Raw genomic sequence first — 25,929 nt, forward strand, 5'->3', positions numbered from 1 at the left:
CTCTTCTCGAGGTCGATCATTCATTATTTATTTTTTAATCTATTTAATGGTGTAAAGGATATTTTAAAATTAGAAATATTGTTCTTCTTTTTATTTTTAATCTTTTCTAATCATATATGTTTCTAATTAAATGAATAATCTTCAATACATTACATCAAATCGCATTAAATGATAAAATTTAATCATAAATAAATTTTTCCTAGATCAAAGTTAAATTCATTTACTGCAAAAAATAAATAAAAATATAGTTAACATATAAATATCATAAAATTAAAATATAATTTTTAATTTTATGAGATTTATAAATTTTAAAAAAATAATAAATTTTAAAAAATTAATATTAATTCACAAATTAGTACAAAACTTTACTTTTTTATAATAAAACTCTTAGATATACTTGACATTCATTTTCTCGGTATCAGTCATTTATTTTCTAAGAAATTAGGTGTCAATTTAAATTTATAAATCATATGTTAAATTTATTTTATAATTAAAATAATTTTATAATATTTTAATGTAAATAATGCGTGACAGCTGTACAAGAAAACATATGTCTTGGTCAAAGATTAACGCGGCCAAACTTCTTCAGTACGCACTGTGGTGGGCTCTTCATCATTTATTATTATTATTATTATTATTATTATTATTATGATATCTTAGACATTAGACATTAGAGGTCCAAAAAAAAAAGTCCAAGAAAAAAAAAAGTCCACGTATATAATGTCCAAGAAAAAAAAAAAAAAAAAAAAGTCCAAGAAAGAATATCATGATATCTTAGACATTAGAGGTCTCTCCCACCACACCAAATCCCCCTTATCTTTGTGTTGCAGGTTGGTAGGGACCATTTGCAGGCTAGGGTACAAAATACGTCCGTATCAGCATGCATTAATATATATATATATATGTGAAAATTGAAACTTATAATTGAAGAGTATTTGTGTGTCTTTATATCTAGAAACAAATTGAAACTAAAAATTACTACATATTTAAAGTTTTTTTTATCTATTCTTAGATTTAGATTTGAATTTTTCATGTTCTCAGTTTCTCCAATAAATTTTAGGTGAATTTAATATGGTGGTATGATATCTTTATCGTTGCCGTAATTATCTCAATATTTTTCATAAAATTCGCTTTAACATCATATAGACAAACACACATACATAACTCATTTTATCGGCAATTACGTGCATGTCGAATAGGACACACCGGGCTTCACCAATTTTCCCGATGTCAGATCTTTATCTCAATTTGATTCCCCATATATAAGTATCTCAGAAGTGGGTCAGAGGAGAAACTTCCTGAGAATTTCTTGGCAACAATCATAAAACACCCTTTTGTTGGCGTAAAGAATGCGTGACAGCTGTACAAGAAAGCGTATGTCTTGGTCAAAAATTAACGCGGCCAAACTTCTTCGGTACGCACGGTGGTGGGCCTCTTCTCGAGGTCGATCATTCATTATTTATTTTTTAATCTATTTAATGGTGTAAAGGATATTTTAAAATTAGAAATATTGTTCTTCTTTTTATTTTTAATCTTTTCTAATCATATATGTTTCTAATTAAATGAATAATCTTCAATACATTACATCAAATCGCATTAAATGATAAAATTTAAATAAAAAATAAGTTTTTTCTAGTTCAAAATTAAATTCATTTACTGCAAAAAATAAAAAAAATATAGTTAAAATATAAATCTCGTAATAATAAAGTTTACAAACTAAAATATATAAGTTTTTGTTGTATATGAAATTATATAGTATCTTTTACTTTAGTTTTAATTTAATAAAATTTTAATTTATCACATCAAATCATATTAATTTATAAGTGGAGATTTGTTTTTATAAACTTAGAAATTCAAATAAATAAAACCACGTATAAATAATGATACACTTATCACTTTTTCACCACTATTTTACCACTTGTAGTGTATTTATTTTTTTATCATTTTCTTTTAAATGTTTTTTAACATCCTTAGCCATTAAGAAAAAATTTAAAAAATATATAATTTTAGTGATAATCACTCGCTTAATCATTAAGTAAAAGAAAAATTTTAAAAAAAATTAAAAAATTAAAAAAATAATAAAATAGTAATAAAAGAGTGGTAAGTATATCATTATTCTTCTTTACATGCATCTTCAAAATCATAATTTTTGAAAATTAATTTTATATATAAAGAAAAACCCCCACATTGGATTATGTATTTTTGAACCAAATAACAATAAAATATTATTATTTTTTTATATTTTTCTTAAAATTATTATTTTTATATATTTTACAATTAACACAATGTGCTCAAAAATATAAATTCCATATATCTAAATATTATCAATTTTATATATCAAAATGACTACTTTTATCAATAAATATTAATATATATTAAAAAAAACATTTTGTATCATTAACTTAATATAAACTTAATATATTAAAATCATATTAATACAAATTTCACAAAATTGATTTTAATGGGTAGGAGAGAAAAAAATAGTTTAATAATATTTGAAGAGTGAATTGTGGTTCTTCAAACTTGAATAAACACTATTCATAATTATGTAAAATTTTGAAGATACATAATTTAATATAGACCAATTTAAAAAGATATTATATAAATATAAAGATGAATAAGTCATTGTCAATGCTCTAAGGATTGGCCACAAACTTCTTCAGCAACTTCTGGTGGTGGGCCTCTTCTCACATGACAGCTAATTCTTTACAAAAAGCGTAAGTGCGTTGGTCATAGAAGGAACGCGGCCACAAGAATAAAATGAATAGAATAATTCAATTAGTTTAATAAGAATAAAATGAAATAAAAAATAAAAAATAATATTTTAATATATAAAATGTGTGGTGTGGGATGATATATAGCATCCCTCTTAAATAAATAATCACTCAAATGCATGCACTCCATCAAGATGTACGACATGTATATTGATATAAAATGACAGGATCAGAATTAAATTAGTTTCTTATCTCTTTTCAAAGCTGCCGCAAAATATATACCATGTACATAAGGTCGGCAACTTCTCGGCAATTACGTGCACGTCGAATAGGATACACAGGGCTTCACCAATTTCCCCGATGTCAGATCTTCATCTCAATTTGATTCCCCCATACATAGATATCTCAGAAGTTGGTAAGAGAAGAGAAACTTCCCGGCAACTTCTTGGCAACAACCATAAAACTTCCTTTTGTTGGCGTAAAGAACGCGTGACAGCTGTACAAGAAAGCGTATGCCTTGGTCAAAGATTAACGCGGCCAAACTTCTTCAGTACGCACGGTGGTGGGCCTCTTCTCGAGGTCGATAATTTATTATTTATTTTTTAATCTATTTAATGGTGTAAAGGATATTTTAAAATTTGAAATATTGTTCTTCTTTTTATTTTTAATCTTTTCTAATCATATATGTTTCTAATTAAATGAATAATCTTCAATGCATTGCATCAAAATGTATGACACTAAATGATAAAATTTAAATAAAAAAATATAGTTTTTTCTAGATCAAAATTAAATTCATTTACTGTAAAAAATTAAATATATATATATATATATAGTTAAGATATAAATCTCATAATAATAAAGTTTACAAACTAAAATATATAATTTCTTGTTGGATATGAAATTATATAGTGTCTTTTACTTTAGTTTTAATTTAATAAAATTCTAATTTATTACATCAAATCATATTAATTTATGAGTGGAGAATTTTTTTATAAACTTAAAAATTCAAATAAATAAAACCAGATATATCATGTCTCCAAGAAAGAATATCATGAAGAAAGAGAAGGATAGTAGAGGAAGCAATATGCCCTATTTGTGAGCAAGATGAAGAAACTGTAATGCATGCTCTTTGGTGGTGCCCAGCAGCCTCTGATGTGTGGGCAGAGGAGGGGAGTCATGTTCAGAAATGGAGAGTTGGGGTGAAGGATGTTTTTCAACTTTGGGATGAGATGTTTTGTAAACTTACAACTGAGAATGTTAAGAAAATGGTTATTATGTTGATAAATATATGGCACCGTAGAAACAAAGCCATTTTTGATAAGCAGGTGTTGGGTCCAGCTACTGTGATGCAGATGTCATTGGTGGGATATGAAAATTTCAAGCTAGCACAAAGAAGGTTGGAGGGTGAGATTGAGCAGAAAAAAGTTAATGTAGGGAGTGGGAAAGGGAAGGGATGGAAGAAACCAGTGGGTTTGCAACTCAAAGCTAACTTTGATGCAGCTCTTAGTGTGACCTCTCTGAGTATGGGAATTGGGGTTGTTATAAGGGACTGTAATGGAGATGTTTTTACTGCAAAGTGTGCTAAAAGGTCATACAGTTGCCATGCTTTTGTTGCAGAATGTACTGCTCTTTGGGAAGCTATGGTTCTGTGTGAGGATTTGGGATTAAGGGGTGTAGTGTTTAAAGGGGATGCTAAGTGTGTAATAGATGCAGTAAAGAAATATGAGATGGATGATTCAAAGTTTGGTCACTTGGTGGAAGGCCTACAGCAGAAACTGAAAATGTATAACAGGTGGGAGGTGGGTTTTGTTCATAGGGAGGGTAATGAGGTAGCTCATCAATTGACTAAAATGGCTATGTTTAGGGATGATGATGTGTATTGGATAGAGGAGGGGCCAGAATTGGTTTCTAACCAGCTGCTCATAGACAAAATGTATACTGATACTGATAGAAGTTGAATATGAATACAAAGTGATTTCTTTTTTTTAAAAAAAAGAAGGAATATCATGATATCTTATTGGAAAGTTTCGAAATAATCTTTTTAATTTTTTGAGTTCCAAGATTTAAGAAAAAAAAGTGAGAACCCACTCTGCCTCTTTTAAAAAGATTTTAGACAAAGGGGTTGCATTTTCATTGGGAATTAGGTTGTTTTTTAAAACTAACCGAGAAATCGTTATATATAGTTGGACCCTTAATTTGATTCATGAAATATATATCATTGACTACAGAAGAATGTATCCCAAAACAAAGTAATCAATAACGTGCAGATATTATCAAGAAGAAAAAGCCACTTGTGCAAGTAAACTTTGAACACAGTGTTGATCTATATAAATAGAGGTCAAAAGGCCTTAACTTGACGATTTAAAACTACACTTAGTAATTTTGGTGCGTAAAGTTATAATTTTGTAATATATCTCAAATTTCTTTGTTTTTCAAATTAAGAATATATGGAAATAAAAGTTGCTGTTGATATAATTAAATTATTAAATTGCTATAATTTATACTATATATAAGATTGATTTTATGATAAAAATAATTTTTTTATATTATTTTAATTTATAAATTTATTTTATATATATTTCTCATTAAAATATAAATATTTTTTTAATGTTAGAATCTCGGTGGAGAACTCAAAGCCAAGTGAAAGTGGGTGAAAATATTTGTAGTCGATGCTGTTGATAAAAGAACAGCATTATAAGAATAACTATACTACAATTTATTTACAATTAATTATAAAGGAATTATTATTTTATTTATTTTGAACAGTTGTAAGTATAGAAATTTTGAATTAAAGTAAAAATATTAATATTTTAATATATAATAATAGTTAAATTATAATATAGTTGGTAATTTATGATTATCTTGGCGAATGCATAAGGTCTTACATTTTGTAAGAGAGAACCTTCAAACCGGATTTGGTGTAAAAGCTTGCTTTATACCACCTAATAACAGATTGACACATTAGCCTTGTAATCTTTTTAGAAACAAATGAGATGCATAGGATTATGGCCCAAAATTAAACTAAAATCAAGAGGCCGACAATTTCAATAACAAGCTATTCACTCCACAGCTCATCCGCATCACCGAATCAGTTCTATCTTTCCAAAGAAATAAAGAAAGAAGATTTTGCATCTCTCTTCCGTGTCCATGTACACTGTAAATGTTGCCCAATTTTACTATAATTTTCAGCTCATCCATGTTCTCTCCAAGTTTGTAAATGTCTTTGTTGTAAGGTGAGATAAAGGAATCCAAGAGTGGGTTCACGATATTTATATGCTTATTAGCTAATTTATTAATTTTTGGGTTTTGTTAGCACTTTTCTCTCATCTGGTCCTGTTTATTCTCAGTAATGTGTTAAAATTTCTTACATCGTTTGGATTTCTTTTTTAGTCAGAAGGAGAGAGAAAAGAAATGGAAACGATTTTTTTTTTTTTTTTCATTTTCACCTCATCATAGGTCCTCTTTAATTCTTGGTTTTTCTACTTGTCATTGGTTTGGATATTGAGAAAATCAAAGAAAATTTTTGAATACCTATGAAGAAAACCAAAGGAAATAACTAAAAAAAAAAAAATACGAAATTTGAATACGAAATCCTTATCCAAAATCTAGTTTTGCAACTTCAATTCCTTTTTCTAACACACATTTTCTTGACATCTAAACATTTTCTTCACACGCCATTTTTATACAACATTTTTCATATTGTTAAATTTAAGTTTATCTTTAAGTCTATTCAAAAGTTGAGATTTAACCTTAAGTGACCGACGAGCTGTTTTTGAGGAGAGTGAGAGAGAGCGAGCAACGAGAGGGGAGAGAGTGCTTGAGAGGATGGTCTTGACAGAACTTGAGATTCGTTGCATTTGCATCCATCGTAACAAAAAAAAAAAAAAGAGCTGACGTGGTTGTTTGCTATTGAAGGGTGTAAAATTTAGATTTCACCTCATCCGATTCCTAGGCGCTCCCTTTTTGTAAAGTTGTCATGCGTTATTATTGTACAGTCCTCGTCATGATCGTCAAATCTACTTTACCTTCTGGCCCTCTCTGCTAGGGCTGTACATTGATGGGTTTGGCGTTGGTTTCAGCACCAAACTGAGACACCATCGACATCTGTCATGAGTCTATTGAATTGGTCGAAAATGTGAGTTTGGAGAAAAAAACCAATCATTTATGTCTCGACATGCGTCGGTGCGGTATTCGGTCCACCGTCAGCGTCTTCTGTAAAGGAGGAGGAACAGAAAAAGAAAGAAGAAGCGTCGTGCCGTCGTCTACCATGGAAGAAGAAAAAAGTTGTAGAGAGGAGGAAGACGACATGAGGAAGAAGAAAAGGGTGGGGGGGTTATTAATTCATTTTGAAAATGCGCCGCTTTGCTTAAAACGCCCTTCTATCACATATATTTTTTTAACTTCTAGACCCTAAAACGATGCCGTTTCACTCATTTAAGTGAAATGGCGAGGTTTTATATACATATATTCAAAAAATATATATAAATAGACCGGATTGGCTAGTTCAGAGATTTCCCAGGAGACATTCACGATTACAGGACGAGTCTCAGAGGTTGAGACATATTTAAATATTAAAATGAAAATAAATTAACTAATAAATTACTAGTAGTGTGAACTCTATCCATAAGTGAATTCAGAAAGCTACAATAATATTTTGAAAGCTTTCAAGTGAATCATATTTTATCACCATTTATGTTTTTTTTGAATTCAAAAATGAGATGAGTTAAAATAGTTTGTAAATAGTACCAAGATTTATTAGTTAAAATTTATGAATAGTAGTGAATAATAGTGAGATGAGTTGAGATGATCTTCAAATCCAAACAAAGTATTTCAACAATATGGTTTTGTGTCTAAATAATCATTACTATTGATTTATTTCGATATTTTCCAATAAGATATCATGATATATTTTTTTGAACTGTTAAATTTATAAAGAAATCACATAATTTATAAACTCAAATGACTTGATTTGATATACTTTAAAATTTTTTGAAATGAAAATAAAATAAAATAAACAAGAAAAAACCATATTAATTAATTTTTAAACTTTACTATTACGAGATCTCTACCTAAACTAAACATGTTAATTTTAGTTTGTGTTCAATTAAAAAAATAAAATAATTTTTATTTTATTTTAATTTATGTACATGATGGTATGTATTTTAAATGCAAATTTTAGAGGAATAGTATTTTTGCCTAACATTTTTGTATGTCCTAACTCCTAAGTAGTAAGTATTTGTAATAACATCTAATGTTCAAAAATTTTTTAAAATTATTTTTTTAATTTTCTTCTATATTCCAATCTAGCCCATTTGTGATTTGTTTTCCCATTTTCGCCTATCGAGCGCCCAGCTCCAACTGAAGCATCATCTTTTATATTTTTACATAAGACAGTAGTTAATTCAAAATTTTTTATAAACATTATTATTAAATTTGTAATAATTATTAACGTATAAATTAAAACAAATAAAACTTTACAAAAATATAAATCTTATTTTTTTATATTTTAAATTTTTAATACAATTTTATGTAGAATTCATATGTTAAGTGAAAAAATTAAAAAGAACTATGTTCTAGTAACTAGGTAAACAAATATATAACAATATATTTTTTTTTAATTTGCAACCAAAAAAAAAAAAAAGGCCCAATTCATGTAGGTCGGGAATCAGCCATTAGCCCAATAACCAAAGAATCAAAATCCCATCATTTTAGACACAAAGAGGCCCAGCCCGCCCATCCCAAATGCAAAACGGCGTCATTTTAATCACTAAAAACCCTAATTTCATCGTTACGGATTATCTTTCATTCCCTCTCCTCTCTCCGTGTCTTCCTCCCTCTCATACTCTCTCTCTCACGGATCCCCTGTGCACAGCCACTGGATCTGCCGTCGTGAGCTACCATCGTCGCCTCCAGCCACCGCCAGTCAGAACCTCGCCGCTGCCACCACCTCCTTCCTCTCGTCCACACGCTGACGCAGCCCCCTCTTCCTTCCTGGCATGCTCTCTGTCTCACAGATCCTCTGTGCACATCCACCACATCTGTCGCCGTGAGCCACCATCGTCGCGTCCAGCCACGACCTCACACCACCACTAGCATCCACCGAGCCCTTCCTCCTCCCCCATCCTGAAGCTCCTCCCTCTTCCCTCGCACGGACGCCCTCTCTCTCTACAGAATTTACCCACCTCGTGGCTCAGATCTGCTTTTTTGTAAGGATATTGGACCCCATAATATATTCTCTTTGAAAAATGTTACAGATGCTGTTCCACTGTGCCAAGACAGATTAAAGACGATTGTTGTGGCTCCAACTTTGAAGGTTGACAAGAAGTAGTTGCCGACAAGTAATTTCTCCTTTCTTTGCTGCACTTTATCTCTATAATTTGACCATTTTGACCTCTTTATAAATGGTAATCGTACATACGTACTGAAATCAGCAGGACTTTTAATTCCATGGCCTTTCAATTAGGAGCTTCTTCCTCTTCTTCACCGTCTTCATCTCCTCCCATCCATTCATGTAATCATGATGTATTCTTGAGCTTTAGAGGTGAAGATGTTGGCGGTAACTTTATTTCCCATCTATACAAAGCGTTGGTTGAAAGGGGAATCAATACTTACATTGACAACAATCTTGAAAGAGGAGAGGAGATTTCACCGGCAATTTTTAAAGTTATTGAAGGGTCTAAGATTTCTATTATTGCACTCTCTAAAAATTATGCAGAATCTAGACGGTGTTTAGAAGAAGTATTGAAGATTCTTGACTATAAGGAAACAAAAAGACAAATTGTTTAGGGGTTTCAATCAATGAAAACCCTAAATTGATTTAGGGTTTCGGATTGGAACCCCAAATTAAATTGGGGTTCCAATCTGAAACCCTAATTTTGTTTGGGGTTTCATTGAATGAAACCTCTAAATTGATTTGGGGGTTTCAATCAATGAAACCAATGCGAAACCCAATTATTTTTTTTGGGGTTTCATTTATAATATTATATATGATTTTTAATAATTTTATGCGTACATGTTAATTGAGGGGTTTCTAAAGGCCTTTTGGGGTTTCAATCAATGAAACCCCTAAAAAAAATATCCAAAAGATGTGTGGGTCTACTATTTGTATGCAGTTTTTGATGATTGTGTTGGATTGCACTTTGATTTTTTTTTTTTTTTTTTTTGTCTTGGAGAATCAGGGATGTCTTCGGATTTCAGTGATAGCTCGCCTGTCCCAGCCAACACCCCTACCCCAGAACCTAACCCTACTCCTACCCCTATAACGAGTACACCTTGCCCTGCCCCGAAGCCCACACAGGGCAAGAAACCTGTATCCATAGTTTGGCAACACTTTACCAAACTAGAGGGTGGTGACCCCAACAACCCACAAGCTAAGTGTAATCATTGTGGGAAAATGTATGGATGTCACTATAGGAAACATGGTACATCCCAGCTGAAGGTTCATTTAGAGGAACAATGAAAGAAGAGTCCAATTTTAAAATCCTTAATAGAGAAGGGTCAATCTAGACTAGATTTTAAAATGGCGGATGGAAGTAGTGGGGCCGGGGTGCCAACATTGAAGGGGTATACGAAGTATAACCCCGATGAGTGTAGAAGGAAGTTAGCTCGTATGATTGTCATGGACGAGCTGCCTTTTCAGTTTGTGGAGGGTAAAGGGTTCCAAGAATTTTTCCAAGAGTTGGAACCAAGATTTGTACTTCCTTCTTGTCACACTGTGGCAAAGGATATTAAGAAGATGTACATCCGTGATAAAGATGTTTTGAGGGGCCAATTGGCAGGTTTGGTAGTTTGTCTCACTACCGATACTTGGACTTCTATCCAAAATATGAATTACATGTCGTTGACTGTGTATTTTGTTGATGCTGATTGGGTTCTGCACAAAAAGATTATTAAATTTTGTCAAATAACTGATCATAAGGGTGAGACGATTGGGAAGGCCTTGGAGGCCGCAATAAAGGAGTGGGGGTTGGAAAAGGTTTTGTCTGTGTCAGTTGATAATGCGTCGTCTAATGATGTCGCCTTGAGATATCTAAAGAACTATCTTAAAGATGCAAATAAGACATTCTTGGGTGGTGAATATTTGCATGTTAGATGTGCTGCACATATTTTGAATTTAATTGTGACTGAGGGGTTGAAAGATGTTGATGACTCGGTTGCACGAGTTAGAATGGCTGTGAAATGGGTGAGGTCTCCTCATTCTAGATTGGAGAAATTCAAAGTTGCTGCAAAGGCTGTGGGCATAACATCGAAGAAGGGTCTTTGTACTGATGTTCCTACCAGATGAAACTCAATCTTCTTGATGTTGGAGGCGGCCCAAGAATATAAGGCAGCCTTTCAATTATTGGGTGATGAAAACATCCAATATGTCAAATACTTTGATGAGCACGGGGGATTACGAAAGCCTAATGATGATGATTGGGTGGTAGTTTCTACTTTTGTTGATTTTCTTGGATTATTTTATGATGTCACATTGAATATATTTGGTTCTTTGTACCCTACACCCCATGGGTTTTGTCAACAAATATGTAGGGTAAAAGAAGAATTAGAAGATATGCGTAGGGGTTCCAATGAAAAGATGTGGGGGATGGCAGTGACCATGATGCTAAAATATGACAAGTATTGGGGAAATTTGACTAGAATGAATATTTTCTTATATGTGGCTGTTATTCTTAATCCCCGTCTGAAAGTTTCAGGCTTGTTATATGGGTTGGGACTTGTTCATGATCAGGTATGGACTAAACTTATTGGTGAATTGGCTCGAGATACCCTGAAAAAATTGTATGATGAGTTTAATGCAATTAAGGGTAGTACTACATCGAAGACACATACACCGACCCCAACGCCTTCTACAGACACCGTGACCGGGCCTCCTACAAAGAAGCACAGAATGCCGTGGACTAAGACACTCGCACAGAATTCCACACTAGTCCATCAATCTAAGAATGTGGTTTCTGAGTTAGACAACTATTTGTCAGTGGATATGGTCCAAGATGATGATGATAATTTCGATATATTAGGATGGTGGAAGAATGCCTCAAAGAAATATCCCATTATTTCTGAGATTGCCCGCTGTATTTTGGCCATCCCTATTAGCACCGTTGCCTCAGAGTCAGCCTTTAGTACCGAAAGTCGTATATTGGATCCTTTCCGTAGTTCATTGTCTCCTACAACTGTAGAGGCATTGATATGCACACAGAGTTGGACGATAGGAAAGGATATTCATGTTCTGGATATTTTAGATTTTAAGGAGACCGATGAGGGTGGTGATCAGTCTGGATTTGGACCACCTGGTAATTGTTTTTTATTTTATTATTTTAATTTATTTATATTTATTTCCATTTCATCGTTATTAATTTTAATATTAATTTTTGTAGTAACACATGAGACGTCTAGCACCTCTGTAACATAAAAATGTGCTCAAGCCCGGGCCGCCCCAACTGTCACACCCCTTGACTCAAAGACAAGCCACATCTGACAAGCCTCTTTAGAATATTCATTTTTTAATTATTTGTTCATATTTTGTATTCAATGATTTGTAATGTTGATACAATGTCCCTTGGACACTTTTATGTTTGTAATTTTGTAATTGTTTAGCCTTTCAATTTTGTAATAGCTTAGTTATTATTATTAGTTTATTACGTATTAGACTCTTAGACTAGTAACTTTTATTAGCGATAAAATCAATTACCATTCATAACACTTTTTTTTTTATCTGGTTTTTAAATTTTTTTTTCTTTTTACTTATAATTTTATGGGCTGTAAAATGAAAATGGCCTACAAGCTTTTTTGGGGCCAAAAATACAACCTTGTGGGCCATTTTTTGTCCATTGCTGAGGTTTCTGGGCCCAAAATGGCCCAGAAATTGCTTCTGGGCCATTTTCGGCCCAGAAAATGCTTCTGGGGCCCAAGGCCTAGAAGGGGGTGCGGGGGGGCGGACGGATTGCCCCCCCACATCGTACCCTGTCATGCGGGAAGGGGTACCCCGCCCCCGCACACCGGGGGCGGGGGACGGGGAAAAATTTCCACATCTGCCCCATGCGCGGGGGGGGGGGGGGGGGGTCTACCCCGCACCGTATGGTGCGGGTAGCACCCCTAATATGTGACAGCCAACACTAGTTTTTTAGAGATTTGTGATCTCCAGACTGAATTGATTATGCTGAGCGAGAGTACTAATACTTGTTTGAGGAGTATGACCATAAACATGAGAACCAAATATGATAAGTATTAGGGGTCATTAGATAGGATGAACTTGTTCATGTTAATTGCTGTTGTGCTTGATCCACGAAGCAAGTTAGGGCTTTTTACTTTCCATTTGAAGAAAATTCATGATGAGTTTCATGCTGAGGAGTTGGTTTCGAATGTGAGATAGCTATTAACAAATTTGTATGCAGAGTATAATGCTACATTCGATTCCACCACGAGTACACCAGTTTCTCAACCCCTTCCAACATCTAGATCCATGAATAAAGGAGATGGCAAACGTGAGACCAAATGGTTCCAGGAGTGGTATAGGGCATCTTCCGCCATGGGACCATGTATTACCAAAACTGAAATGGATCGATATTTATCATATGGTTGTGAGGCACTCAGCGCATCGTTTCACTTGTTGACTTAGTGGAAAATAAATGAGGCTACCTATCATATACTTGCGAGGATTGCACGAGACTTATTGGCCATGTCTATTTCCATGGTTGCGTCCGAGTCAACATTTAGTACAGAAGGTCGTGTGTTTGATCATTTTTGGAGTTCATTGGCTCTGAGAACTATTGAGGCACTTATTTGCACTCAAAATTGGTTAAGGCATCCGTCAACACCCATTGATATCCGAGAGGCTATGGATAATGTGGAGAGCTTTGTAGTAGAGTCGGGTAATGTTTTTTTTTTCATTGTAATTTAATTTTACATATTTTTCATAATATGAATTCACTAACATTTGATATTTTATTCTTATTTATTCTTATAGAGTTGACCGCACAATCGAACGTGACAAGTATTGACGATTGAAGATTGAAGGCTTCAAGCAATAATGAGTGAACATGAAGATCGATATTCTTAATTTTTTACATTGTTGCTATGTTTAAGTCTTTAAGACAATTTGTTTTCATTTATTTATGTTATTTTTTTACTTGCATTTTTACTATGCTTAAGACAACTTGGCTTGTTTTTCAAATTTGTAATATGTAATACTAAATATCTAGTGAAGTTATTTTTATTTATTTTTAATTATGTAGTAAGTAATATAGTAATTAGTTAGTTAATACGATGAATGCTTTAGTTATTTATTATTTATATTTATTTTTAATATGATAAATGATGAATTTACAAGAGCTTGGATGATGAATTAAATTATTAGTTAAGAACAAAAACTTAAAAAGATATTGGATGATGAATTCAGGAAAAAAAATACATATATATATATATATATAAAGAAAAAAAAAAGCCCACACATGTATTGGATAAAAGGCCCAAAACAAGGCCCAAACCAAATTACCAAACCGGAACTGGCCGGCACCGGCCGGCAAAGGAATCGGCCGGTTTTCTCCCCCATGCACGGTCGGTTTCGGCCGGTTTAACTCAATATTCTTGAAGAGCCGGTCGGTTTTCAACCCTACCTCTCATTTAACACTTCTTGTAACTTAGATTATGATGACGATTTTTTGTTGTCATACGAAGTTTAGTAATTCTTCATAATGAAATTAAGCAAAAAAATGAGAGAGAGAGAGAGAGAGAGAGAGAGAGAGAGAGAGAGAGAGAGAGATTTCAATTCAAGTTCCACTACATCTAATTTTCTAGGTAACATGTAACATCTCAACATTCAGACACCCAAAAAGCATTGAGAGTAGCCAACCATAAACTTTGGGGAAAAAAAATGAAGTCTTGAAAAATATGTGGTTAGTATTTTTTATACCTTGTATGATTTTCTTGTCTTTAGTTTCAAGAAAGGTCTTGCATAAGAAAAGCCAAAAAAGTTGTATTTCTTCGTTTTTTTTTTTTTTCCTCTATTGGTTTATTTTTATTTTGTTTCTTACTTCACCCTCTTGTGGGTTGCTGAGAAAAACTGATATGGAAGGAAATAAAATTGAGGTAATTTGAAATATGATTTCTTTCTAATACAATTAATGGAAATTATCTTTTGGGAGGGTTAGAGGATTGTGGGTTCATATCTTAGTCTCTGCTGTGTTCCAACCTTTCCCATCATCCAAATTGATTATCGGGGGCGGGGGCGGGAGGGGGGGGGGGGGGGCGGCGAAACTGAAGGTATTTTCTCTGGTTTGGAACTATTTTCTATTAAAATTTTTTCTTCATTTTTATTTATTTTTTTATATCCCTGTATCCTGTTTCCGTGTTTGTTAAAAATTTGCCCTGTATTTATTTGCATTTTGCTCTTTCAAATTTTATTTACTATGATTTTTTCTTTTTCTTTTTCTCTTTGTTTGGTTTATGAGGTCTAGGCTAGCCTTATTAGTCTTTATGTAGGGCTTTAATTTTCTTGAGTTAGCCAGATATGGGTATATAATATTAAGGCATATTTCAGGAAACAGAGGAAATGAAGAAAAAAATTGACCCTTTCCTCGGAAGTCTGGTATAGCATACTCCTTAATATTTTTTGGTGGATTTGGTTAAATATACTAACATGAAATTCATGGCTTTGGCCATCTTGTAAATACACTTCCATTTGCACTTTTTTGTTTATCAATGAGCCAATGTTCTTATTGATTTTGCCATTTGCAGACAGAGGAGGAACTGTCAACTAATTTTGAGCCACCAAGAATGAAGGAGCCAAGGAAAAACCTAGTGAGTGGTGGAAGTGATGAGCAGCACCACTTCAAGACTGCATGCTTATCGGTATCCTTTTGTGAACTATGCCCATCAGACTCTCCAAGACTGCAAGCTTATTGGTATCCTTTTGTGAACTATGCCCATCAGACTCTCCAAGACTGCATGCTGTGTCTACATATTTAATCCTTCACAGTAAAACATAGCCAAATACTAATACAAAACCTGGTAAAAAGACAAAGACCATTGCATTTTACACTACTTTGCAATTAACAACTGGTTACATTAAAATGAACAATTTAACCAAAGGCTACTTCCTGGTTATACAAAACAAAACAATATCCTGGTTACGTCATAATGAGCAATAAGTTGTTACAATTCACCAATTGTCTTGTCCACCATGAATGTTCCTGATCCTGAGAAATCAAGCCACAACTTGCTATACAGTGAAGATAGTGAAAACCAACAACTCAAAAGCAAAATTTTCTCTTTTCGTCGCCACAATTGTCTGCCAAAAATCCGTATTTATAATTCATGAAAGTATGAATCGGTAGTACTTAATGATCTTAACCACGGAAATTACCAGAGTTTGGAAAGCACACAAGCCATAAGTTTTTTTTTTCTTTTCTTTTTTAAGAAGAGGACGGTACCCCAATTTTATTGATTGTCCTCACTTATGGCGGAGGAATACCGTGATAACAAGCAGGACACATGGGATTTACAAATATTCAAGAAAAACCATCCCAAGCATCAAAATCCAGTAAAATAAAAACAACCTATACATTAAACTAAATCAATAAATCAATAAAACCAATCTAAACATGCCTATTTATAAACCAAAACCAAGCAAACCACAACTTTACATGTAAACAACCTACGCCATAAGTGATCCAAACTTTACGATCACAAAACTCGAAAAAAACCAATATCTTGATCCTGAAAAACTGCAACCCCTACAACACCAAAATGAATCTTTTTGGTCTATCCAGACTGCCAAAAAACAAGTAAAGTAGCAAACAAAAAAGCTACATTATAGTTATTAAAAGCAACAACTTTACTTTTCCCCGGCTAGCAATCCAAAGCCAAAATTAAAAGAAATGCTCGTCATAAAGGAAATTTCCTACCCCACTAGATCTCATAGAAGTGAACTGAAAGAAAAATCCCCACAAACAACTAGCCAGATGCAATCATGTCCTTCAATCTCTTCACCTGAAAGCCACGATAAATCTATATTTGTGTCATATGCACGGGACTAGTTTACAAACTAAAATAAATTCTAATCTAGTACAAAAAATTAAGTTCTAAATTAAGTTCTATAATCACAATAAAAAACTAAAATAAATTTTAAATATGCAATTTAATCTAAATAATGAAAAAACTATTAACGGATAATTATATGTTTAACAAAATTATGAATTGGGATCTCAACTGATTAAAATTATTCTAGATCATGAAAATATGATTGAATTTATATCAAGAATTTTATCCCTCTCAATTGATATGAAGCAAGAATAATAAATCATTGAACGCATCAACAATTGGAAAAAAAAAATCAATCTCATAAATAATATTACTAATCTTTAATGAGGTTTCATCCTTAACCTTTGTTGAAAATTTAGCTAGGCATATTCATGAAAATAAATTCTAAAATATGAACGTAAATAAATATCAAATCCATATTTAAAATGAAACTAAAAAAATTAAAAATTACACTGCTCTCAAAATGTAAAAATAGCTATAGGTCTGTTACCGTTGAAGTTTGTTATGGTCACAATTCTTTCCCTTCTTTGATTCCTTCCGCAACTTTGATTCATTTCCAAACTTCAATTCCTTCATTAAGATAAAGTTCAAATTTAAGTAAGAAAAATAAATATTTCAAAACTAAGAAAAATATAAGAATTAACACTATAAAATTGCAACTAACATAGATGTTTTCTTGCTCCAAATTATCATTTCCTCCACCATACTTTCTACTACTCAACCAAATGAAGTTAGAGGTGAGGAGGCTTGAGTTAAGAGGATTAGAAATTACAGTAAACAATGAGGGATTCAAATATGAAAACTGCTGCAGCAAATAGGATGTTTTTGTTTTCTGTTTTGCTTCATTCTGAGCTCGAATATTTCATCCACTGGACTAGAATATATTGTATAGATGAGGGTCCTTGGAGTAAGAAGAGATTACATGTGAGAAGGAGAGGGAAAACAAAATGAGACTGTTACTGCTGCTGTCTCTTACAACTTTCTGCTGTTGTTGTGTGTGTTGCTGTTCCCCTTAGTTTCAGCTACTTAAGAGCTGGTTTTGGTCTGAGATTTTAAGGTCATTTGGTTGTCCTAATGTCACATATTGAGGCTGAGTTGAAGAGATGAAATAAAAGCAAACTAAGGTGCTGAAACTTAATAGGAATCAAGGGTTGAAGTTGCTGAATTTTTTCTGCACTGGAAGGACAGCCAAGAGCTTGTGTATTTTCTTGTTTTCAAACCTTCCCTCTTTCTAATACATTCCTAATTACACAAGCAAGGATTTAGAAGTGATAAAATGGAGATAAACAAGCTAGAGAGTCTACCAAACAGAAACTAGTAGGAAGGAATCAATTGCATAAATTTAGAGGAGAAAACGCATTGCAGAAAGAGTTTGCTGCTATGCTACAGTTTTGGACAGAATTAAAAGAGGGATCTTACCTGCTGCTTTGGTGGCTTCTATGGTGGTTGTGCTACCTCTTGAGGTGGTCTAGAATGAGGCAAGTTCAATAGCTACAAGAGGCTTGAGTTGAGTAGTTGAGGAAGAGGTGAAATAGGTTGTTAGTTCACTGCTGCACATTTTACTGGTTTGCTGTAATCTATAGTTGTTCACGTTGGTTTAAGCTTGAGAAGGTGGCTCACAAACAAACACTGATTTCTAATGGTTTGAAGTATAAAATGGAGGGTTTAAACCAATTAAAAAGGGATTCAGGTAAAGGAAATGATAGAGCTAAATCTATAGTTAGAATCTATAATAAAAACCGAACTGCCTTAGACCAAAAACTGAGCAGAATTTTATTCTACCTCATCAAGTAGTAGGTTGAACTAATTTCTCTTGTTTCTACGTTCAAAAATATTTTCTCAAACTCATAAGCCCCTTGACAAAGCATTCTCGTGATTTCATAAGTTCAAACTCATAGGCCCCTTGACAAACCGTGTTTATACACTCAAAACACAACATCATCTAACCAAATGAATATAATAGTCCATAAAAGAGTGACGTAAAGAGTTAAACAGTTACCAAATATCGTGGCCAAGAGTTTAGCATTCGGTGTGCTCGAACATATTCAATATGTGGCAGAGAGAGACCAATTAATGGCCATAAGTTGCCGACTTGTGGTTTGAACAAAACAGAGGAGGAATGGAAAAGCAAGTGGCATGAACAAAGGGCTATGTAGGTTGTCTTGGGGCTGAACTACCATAAAGGAAGAACAAGAAAAAAAAATTGCAGACTTTGTTCAACCAGATTGAGTATTGCTTTTTAATTATAAACAGTAAATTGAAGAATGACAAAGTTTTCCTCCAAACTGGCTTATAATTAGAACTATTGGTATAATTGGATGATGTGATAGTGCTTATTTGCATTGAAAATGACGTCAGTGAACGCATTGAAAGTGATTACACAACAGAGGCGGATATGATATCTATGTATGTATGTATGCATGCATGAATGACAAAAATGCTATGTTTATAAAGAAACATTTACAGAGGGCCTACCAATTCATGAACTAATATACATGCACATGTGAGCAAACATATTTTAGAAAGGAGATCAGTGTACCATGTAGATGAACGGCCAAGCTGGCCTTCTGCATAGTCAAAATGCTAAGAGCTTCTCTTCCTTCCTATATATGTTAGTAAGCCACTAGAGGAAGCAGATTCGGGTGTCTCAACCTCCCTAGCTTGCTCATATGCTCTTGAAACTCCTCTTTCCCCAAATTATTCATTTGTTTGAACCGCTTCACAACCATCACCTGTCCATTGTGCAAAGCAGCCTTGTAAGAAGACACAAAGACCCAAATGATCCACTGCTCAATATCTCAGCTGAGGCTTTAAGCAATTCCTGCTTATCAAACCTCTCCCTATCTTCCCTGACAAAGGCCAGCTTCACATTCTCAACCTTCTTGGTATTTCCACTGTAGTTTGTTGAGTCTTGCCTTGATTCGTTTGATTCCTTTATGCCTGATTTCTTTTGCAAGTTTAATGGCTGTACTAGAGCCTTTGTCAATAAAGAAGGTTGCCTCTTGTGGTTGATGACGACCACCACACGTATTCCGATTGTTGCCATCGTTGCAAGTATGACAATCACTAGGACACTTGGAATTGAGCCTTCGTCACAATTACCCATAGGCATTCCACATAGCTCTAAATTTCCTGCCATTGATAGGACAAACCATCACTGCCTGAATGTTTTCACACATATTTACCCTTGTATATATGCATATGCGGGCTTTAGGCATTGTTTCATGTGGGTTTTCAATTCTCTGGAGGATTAAGTTGGCTAATCAATGTCCAATATCAATGTGGAAAGTGCTAGATGCTAGTGATGCCTTGATATGATCATATATGTTCAGACATTATATTCAACTCAAAAGTTTTGAGTATATAGATATAGATCTAACAATTAATCTTATACCATAACAATATGGAATCCAATAGATCACTTACAGGCTTAATCTATATTTTAGTTCAAAACATAAGACTGCATATTTGTAACTATTACTTTGTCACTTAGAGTTTGTCAGAAGCAGCCATTTTCTGATAACTCTGCGAAGAATAAATACAACTGAAGAAACACGTTTCTGTAAGTACATATACATGTGCATGCACATTATACATTATATATATATATATATACAGATGATCTCATAAAAAGTTGACTCACCAGAGAAGGAGCTTGAATCCATCCCAATTCATTGCCTGATACGTTAAAAGCACTCAATGACTTCTGTTGAAAATCTGGCATCTAACCATCAAAATGGTTATCCTCAAGCCTTAACTCCAAAAGCTTTGGCAAGGTTAAAGTTATTCTTCATAAAGCTTATAGTTCTCGAATTCGACGGTAACGCGAGCAAGTCCACATCAATGAAACCATTTAGTCTCATATTCTCGAGTCGTAAACCCTTAACTTTTCCTTTCCCACAATGAACACCAACCCAATTTACGTTATGCTCAGAACATGGTGTTGTTGAGCCATTCCAGTTGATTAATGCGTCATTGGGTTGAAGGGCGGCCTTGAACTTTAGGAGGATTTCTGATTCTGATGGCTCAGAAGAAGAGACCACAAATATGAAAATGGAAGCTTAAATACAAATCACCAATTACTAACTAATTACACATATCTTGTTATAATTATAACATATTTAGCAAGCATTAATAACTAACCGATTCATCCATTGTATACATTTTCTAACAGAACAAAATATGTAGGATTTTCTAGAGGAAAAGTGATTAATAAAACTCTACCAATTTAACAATCTAGGCTCTTACATGTTTATGTTTATGGTATTGATAATAAATTCAATCTTTTGGAATGAAACAGTATTGGGTTACTTACTTTGCATATCCTACATCAACATGACAGGGAGGGGGTGCTGCAGGAACAGTGGCATGTCTGCAGTTGCATCCATTAGATGTAGCAATGCATCCTCATCTAAATAAGTGTAAAGAACTTATTGTCATTATAATTGAAAAAATGTTCTACAAAAGAAAAATAGTTCATACTTTTTTTAAAAAAAATTTTATTTAGATTTTGCACCTATCGAAATAAAATCCTAGCTTCGCCACTACCTCTGCCACATACGGTTAGCCATCAAGTAAGGCGTGATTAGATACAAGAGCTCCAGCAAGATAACCACAAAATGGCAGGCCAATATTGGTGATACTAATATAGAAGTCTTTTATTATGCATTAGTACATAACCTTATGATTAGTAACCAGTAAGCAGGGATTATTATTTCCTCAAGAGTTCATTCTAATGTTGAGACGGGTACAAATGTATGATAATAATCCCCTCCAGAGCATTAGGACCTTTGATTTATGTCATTTCTCAAACCAAAAACTTTCAGCAATTACCCTGTATTTTGACAAATGCAGCTCAAGAAGATCAACAATTACAGTAGATGAAAAAGAAAATCAACAACAATTTAGATTCCCTTAATTTGCACAGACATTAATTAATTTCATCTCAATGCATGCGTTTGCCAGAAATGTTAAGAAAACCAACTCCACGCACATTACCTTTCTTCCCTCCACACATAAATTTGGTCATTAACTTCAGCCTTTTAATGGTGACCTTCTACTACCTAGTATAACAACTCATCCAGCATCCTTTCCAATATGGGAAGACGTGATAGTCTCATAGAAAGCTGAAAAGGCGAAAAAGGGATAAGAAATCAGGTCCAATACAAATCCTATTTGGTTAACCCAAAAAGAATCCAAGAAAATTATAACTCTTTTTATGTAATGTTGTACAATTCTAACCTTGTTCAACTTACCTTTCTTATGGTCATTAGGTCTGTAAAACATAGTTTTCAAGGCACTTAAATCTCCCTTTAAATATCTGGTCTTGGTCTAAAAACATAGTCTTGGAGGCCTTTGAACATGTTTCAATATTCCTGGTGTATATATATGTACTGAAATTCCAGTAAATTGGCCGATGAGATTGCTGCAAATTCCACAAGCATCCTATGAATGCAAGTTTTGAGCTATTGCAAAACAATTCGAGATAGGTTCCTTCTATGTTCACTTAAACTAAAAAATACATTTGAAAGAGTACTAATTTCCCATAAAAATGTTCATGAAATTAAATTCTAAAATATGAATGTAAATAAACATCAAAGCAGTATTTAAAACGAAACTAAAGAAGAATAAAAATTTCTCAAAATGTAAATATTGGCGCTGCAAGTCTGTTACCGTTACAGTTCTTTCCCCAAACTTTCATTCCTTCCGCAACTTCGATTCCTTTCTGAACTTCAATTCCTTCATTAATATAAACTTAAATTTAACTAAGAAAAATAAATATTTCAAGACTAATAAAAATATAAGAATTAACATTACTACATAATTGTGATAAAGCTTTATTTAATTTAGTATAATTCTGCACAAATTCGGCTATTATCACATACCCAAGTCGAAGTTCTAAATCCAAATCTTCAATAATTCAATCATCATTAGCATCCTCGAATTCCATAATTCTCGTGGTTGAAGATTGCCGCTTCTGTTGTGGGTTCCAATCGGGTTCCAAGTCATGCTCTCGGTATCTCTTTAAAATTTGAATAATATCAATGAAACCGTATATTAGATGGACTCCGCCACTTTTTAAGATTGCTTTCCTTGTATCACTTTCAAATGCAAACCTCATGTTATTGTTCCCCCCCGTATAACTTCTTGGCAGAATCTCATGATCAATAGAATTTACAACTATGTATTGTAGCCATACACGATCATGTGGGTCCATTGAATCCCCAGACCAAATAACTTCATTTCCAATCTGCCGGCCATTTCTTGAGACAGTAAAACTATAAAAATCCTGTGCTAGAAGAGGTCCCAAAACAAGACACAAAACTAATGCCATGATCTGACGCCCACAACACATGGACGCATTATGATCAATTTCTATTCCAATAGAATCACTATATGAAGTAGTCTCCTTGCAATACTTGAACCACTCTGGAATCCTACTTCCCGAATATATAATCGTACTTGAATCTTTCTCCTGAAAGCGTTCCTATTAAACCAACTATATGTTAGAAAACAAATACAAGCTATCAAATACGAATTAGAAAGAAATTAGAGATCAAATAGATGAGACATGTATACCTGTACCAATAATCGATCTGGCGCATGATTCCCTACATTCACTTCCACTTTATTGCATTTCGATAAGTTAATCCTTCTAAGCCGTTTTAAGTCGGGGGTACCAAATGAAGATTCTGTCGATACATGAGGAAAGCGTTCCAATAACACACATCCTGTAGCATCTACCTCTTTTATATTTGGTGGAAGGTGTAGAATTTCTTCAAGTTGCTTGCAGAATCCCAAATTAAGTTCAAACAATCCAACAAATCCTTCGATGCATGGAGGAAGGCTAACAATACCACTACCATATAGATTTAAAATCCTCAAATTGGATGAGAAATTATATGTCCGAGATAAATTATTTGATTCTGGTAAGAAATTCTTTAGGCTGGAACATCCTCTCACATCTATCTCTTTTATATTTGGTGGAAGGCGTAGAATTTCTTCAAGTTGCTTGCAGTCTCTCAAATCAAGTTCTAACAATCCAACAAATCCTTCGATGCATGGAGGAAGGCTAACAATACCACTACCAGATAGATTTAAAGTCCTCAACCTAGATGAGAAATTATATGTCCGAGATAAATTATTTGATTCTGGTAAAAAATTCTTTAGGTTGGAACATCCTCTGATATCTACCTCTTCTATATTTGGTGGAAGGCATAGAATTTCTTCAAGTTGCTTGCATTCTCTCAAATCAAGTTCTAACAATCCAACAAATCCTTCGATGCATGGAGGAAGGCTAACAAAACCACTACCAGATAGATTTAAAGTCCTCAACCTAGATGAGAAATTATATGTCCGAGATAAATTATTTGATTCTGGTAAAAAATTCTTTAGGCTGGAACATCCTCTGATATCTACCTCTTCTATATTTGGTGAAAGGCATAGAATTTCTTCAAGTTGCTTGCAGTCTCTCAAATCAAGTTCTAACAATCCAACAAATCCTTCGATGCATGGAGGAAGGCTAACAATACCACTACCAGATAGATTTAAAGTCCTCAACCTAGATGAGAAATTATATGTCCGAGATAAATTATTTGATTCTGGTAAAAAATTCTTTAGGCTGGAACATCCTCTGATATCTACCTCTTCTATATTTGGTGGAAGGCATAGAATTTCTTCAAGTTGCTGGCAGTCTCTCAAATCAAGTTCTAACAATTCAACAAATCCTTCGATGCATGGAGGAAGGCTAACAATACCACTACTAGATAGATTTAAAGTCCTCAACCTAGATGAGAAATTATATGTCCGAGATAAATTATTTGATTCTGGAGGTTGCAATGGGAGCAATTCCATACTTGATGAAATTACATTTTCCTGTGCATATGGCGTGAATTGTCGATTATGCCCCACCTCCTCTACAAAATTTACAAAATTTGGACAACATATGATTTTAACATCCAGTAGACATTCCAACTGAAAAATTTTTATTAGAAGACGCACAAGGCTTTCGCACGATTTCAAACATAAGCTGTTGAGCCTAGTGAGGTTTGTAATGGATGAAGGTAGCTCTTGTATTACGGTGCTTTCTATCACGACAATCTTCAAATGTTCCATTTCACACTCAATTTCAGGAAAGTATTCAAGACTAGTACAATCGTCAAGTGCAAGTAATTCTAGACATCTCAACTTGAAGCTTCTTGGCAAATTCTTTAGGCTGTAACATTCGCTAAAATCCAATTCAACAAGCTTATCCAAAAATCCAACAGAATCATGAACCTCAACTAAACTTGTACATCCATGAAAACACAACTTCTCTAGATTTGAGCAACTTGAAAGATCCGATATATTTGTCAAGTATTTACAGCAACTGAGATTTAAACTTGTTAAGTTCTGTTTGAAAAGAAGAAAATAAAGGAAATGTATTAACAATTAAAGGACATTTGCAGCATACCTTAAAACTAAGACAGATCGACATGATATTGAAAAAAAAAAACATACTTACCTTAGATTGCAATCTCGTGCCTAAATCTCTAATATTGCTTCCTCTGATATTGAAATCAATGAGTTTCTCTCCATGAAAAGAAGATGGCAAAAACTTCAAAGGGCATTTGAACCAATTAAAAACACTTAACTCATTAGAGAGAGAATTCAATCCACCACAAAAAATGTTGTCATAGAATGTAGTAACTTTTAATATTCTGAGTTTTTCCATTTTTGCAAACACATCAGGACCCAAACGTATCCCGCGGTCCTTCCAAGGCAGATCTATCAATATGCCTTCAATTTGCTCTGTTCCCTAATGTGAGAATGCACAAGTGTTCAATCAAAAATCAAAGATAAATTCCCTATAATTCAACACTACTTGCGCAAGTGTTCGTGAACTATATATAAGTTGAACAAGCTACGATTATATGTATTTTTCTTACAATACGTGTGTACATCACTATTTCATTTATTAAGAAGGAAATAACAAACATAGGCCTCACCTTTCTTCATATGGTGTTTTTATTTTAGACTTCAAAAGGAATAGCCTTATTTTTATCATTCAGATTTCTAGAAATGAGTATGTACGTTCAAATGTCAAAGTCATATATACTTCCTCCTTTTAATACGTATTACTCTGTTTAAAATACTAAAAAAGTATCAGATAATCATAGCATTTTGCCTTTTTAGAAAA

General features: G+C 33.6%; 2 protein-coding genes and 1 long non-coding RNA gene across 19 annotated transcripts in view; all 3 read right to left on the reverse strand.

The window, feature by feature from the left end:
- The window catches only part of LOC122295539 (disease resistance protein RUN1-like), a 111,975-nt gene that overhangs the window by 46,414 nt on the left and 39,632 nt on the right, over positions 1-25,929 (reverse strand). The window contains exon 3 of one of the 16 annotated variants that reach the window (XM_043104595.1): positions 25,255-25,548. The exons of the other annotated variants lie outside the window; for them this stretch is intronic. Coding sequence (XP_042960529.1) covers positions 25,255-25,548 — 294 coding nt within the window. The remainder of the gene's footprint in view (positions 1-25,254; positions 25,549-25,929) is intronic. 16 annotated transcript variants of the gene reach the window in all.
- Positions 16,120-18,143, reverse strand: LOC122295550. Of its 2 annotated transcripts, none has more exons than XR_006238157.1 (3): positions 17,416-18,143; positions 17,242-17,321; positions 16,120-16,718 (listed from the first exon to the last, which is right to left on the reverse strand). It is a non-coding gene; the product is annotated as an uncharacterized LOC122295550 (long non-coding RNA). The 2 variants fall into 2 exon arrangements; XR_006238156.1 differs by having other exon boundaries at positions 16,120-16,700; positions 17,416-18,050.
- LOC122295545 (protein SUPPRESSOR OF npr1-1, CONSTITUTIVE 1-like) lies at positions 21,755-24,761 on the reverse strand. The gene is made up of 4 exons (XM_043104618.1): positions 23,331-24,761; positions 22,637-23,238; positions 22,007-22,490; positions 21,755-21,877 (listed from the first exon to the last, which is right to left on the reverse strand). Exons 1-2 carry the CDS (start codon positions 24,603-24,605, stop codon positions 22,672-22,674), a joined length of 1,842 nt encoding a protein of 613 aa, XP_042960552.1. The 5' UTR covers positions 24,606-24,761; the 3' UTR covers positions 21,755-21,877; positions 22,007-22,490; positions 22,637-22,671.

The sequence above is a fragment of the Carya illinoinensis genome, chromosome 15 (genome assembly GCF_018687715.1).
Source record: "Carya illinoinensis cultivar Pawnee chromosome 15, C.illinoinensisPawnee_v1, whole genome shotgun sequence".
Lineage (NCBI taxonomy): Eukaryota > Viridiplantae > Streptophyta > Magnoliopsida > Fagales > Juglandaceae > Carya > Carya illinoinensis.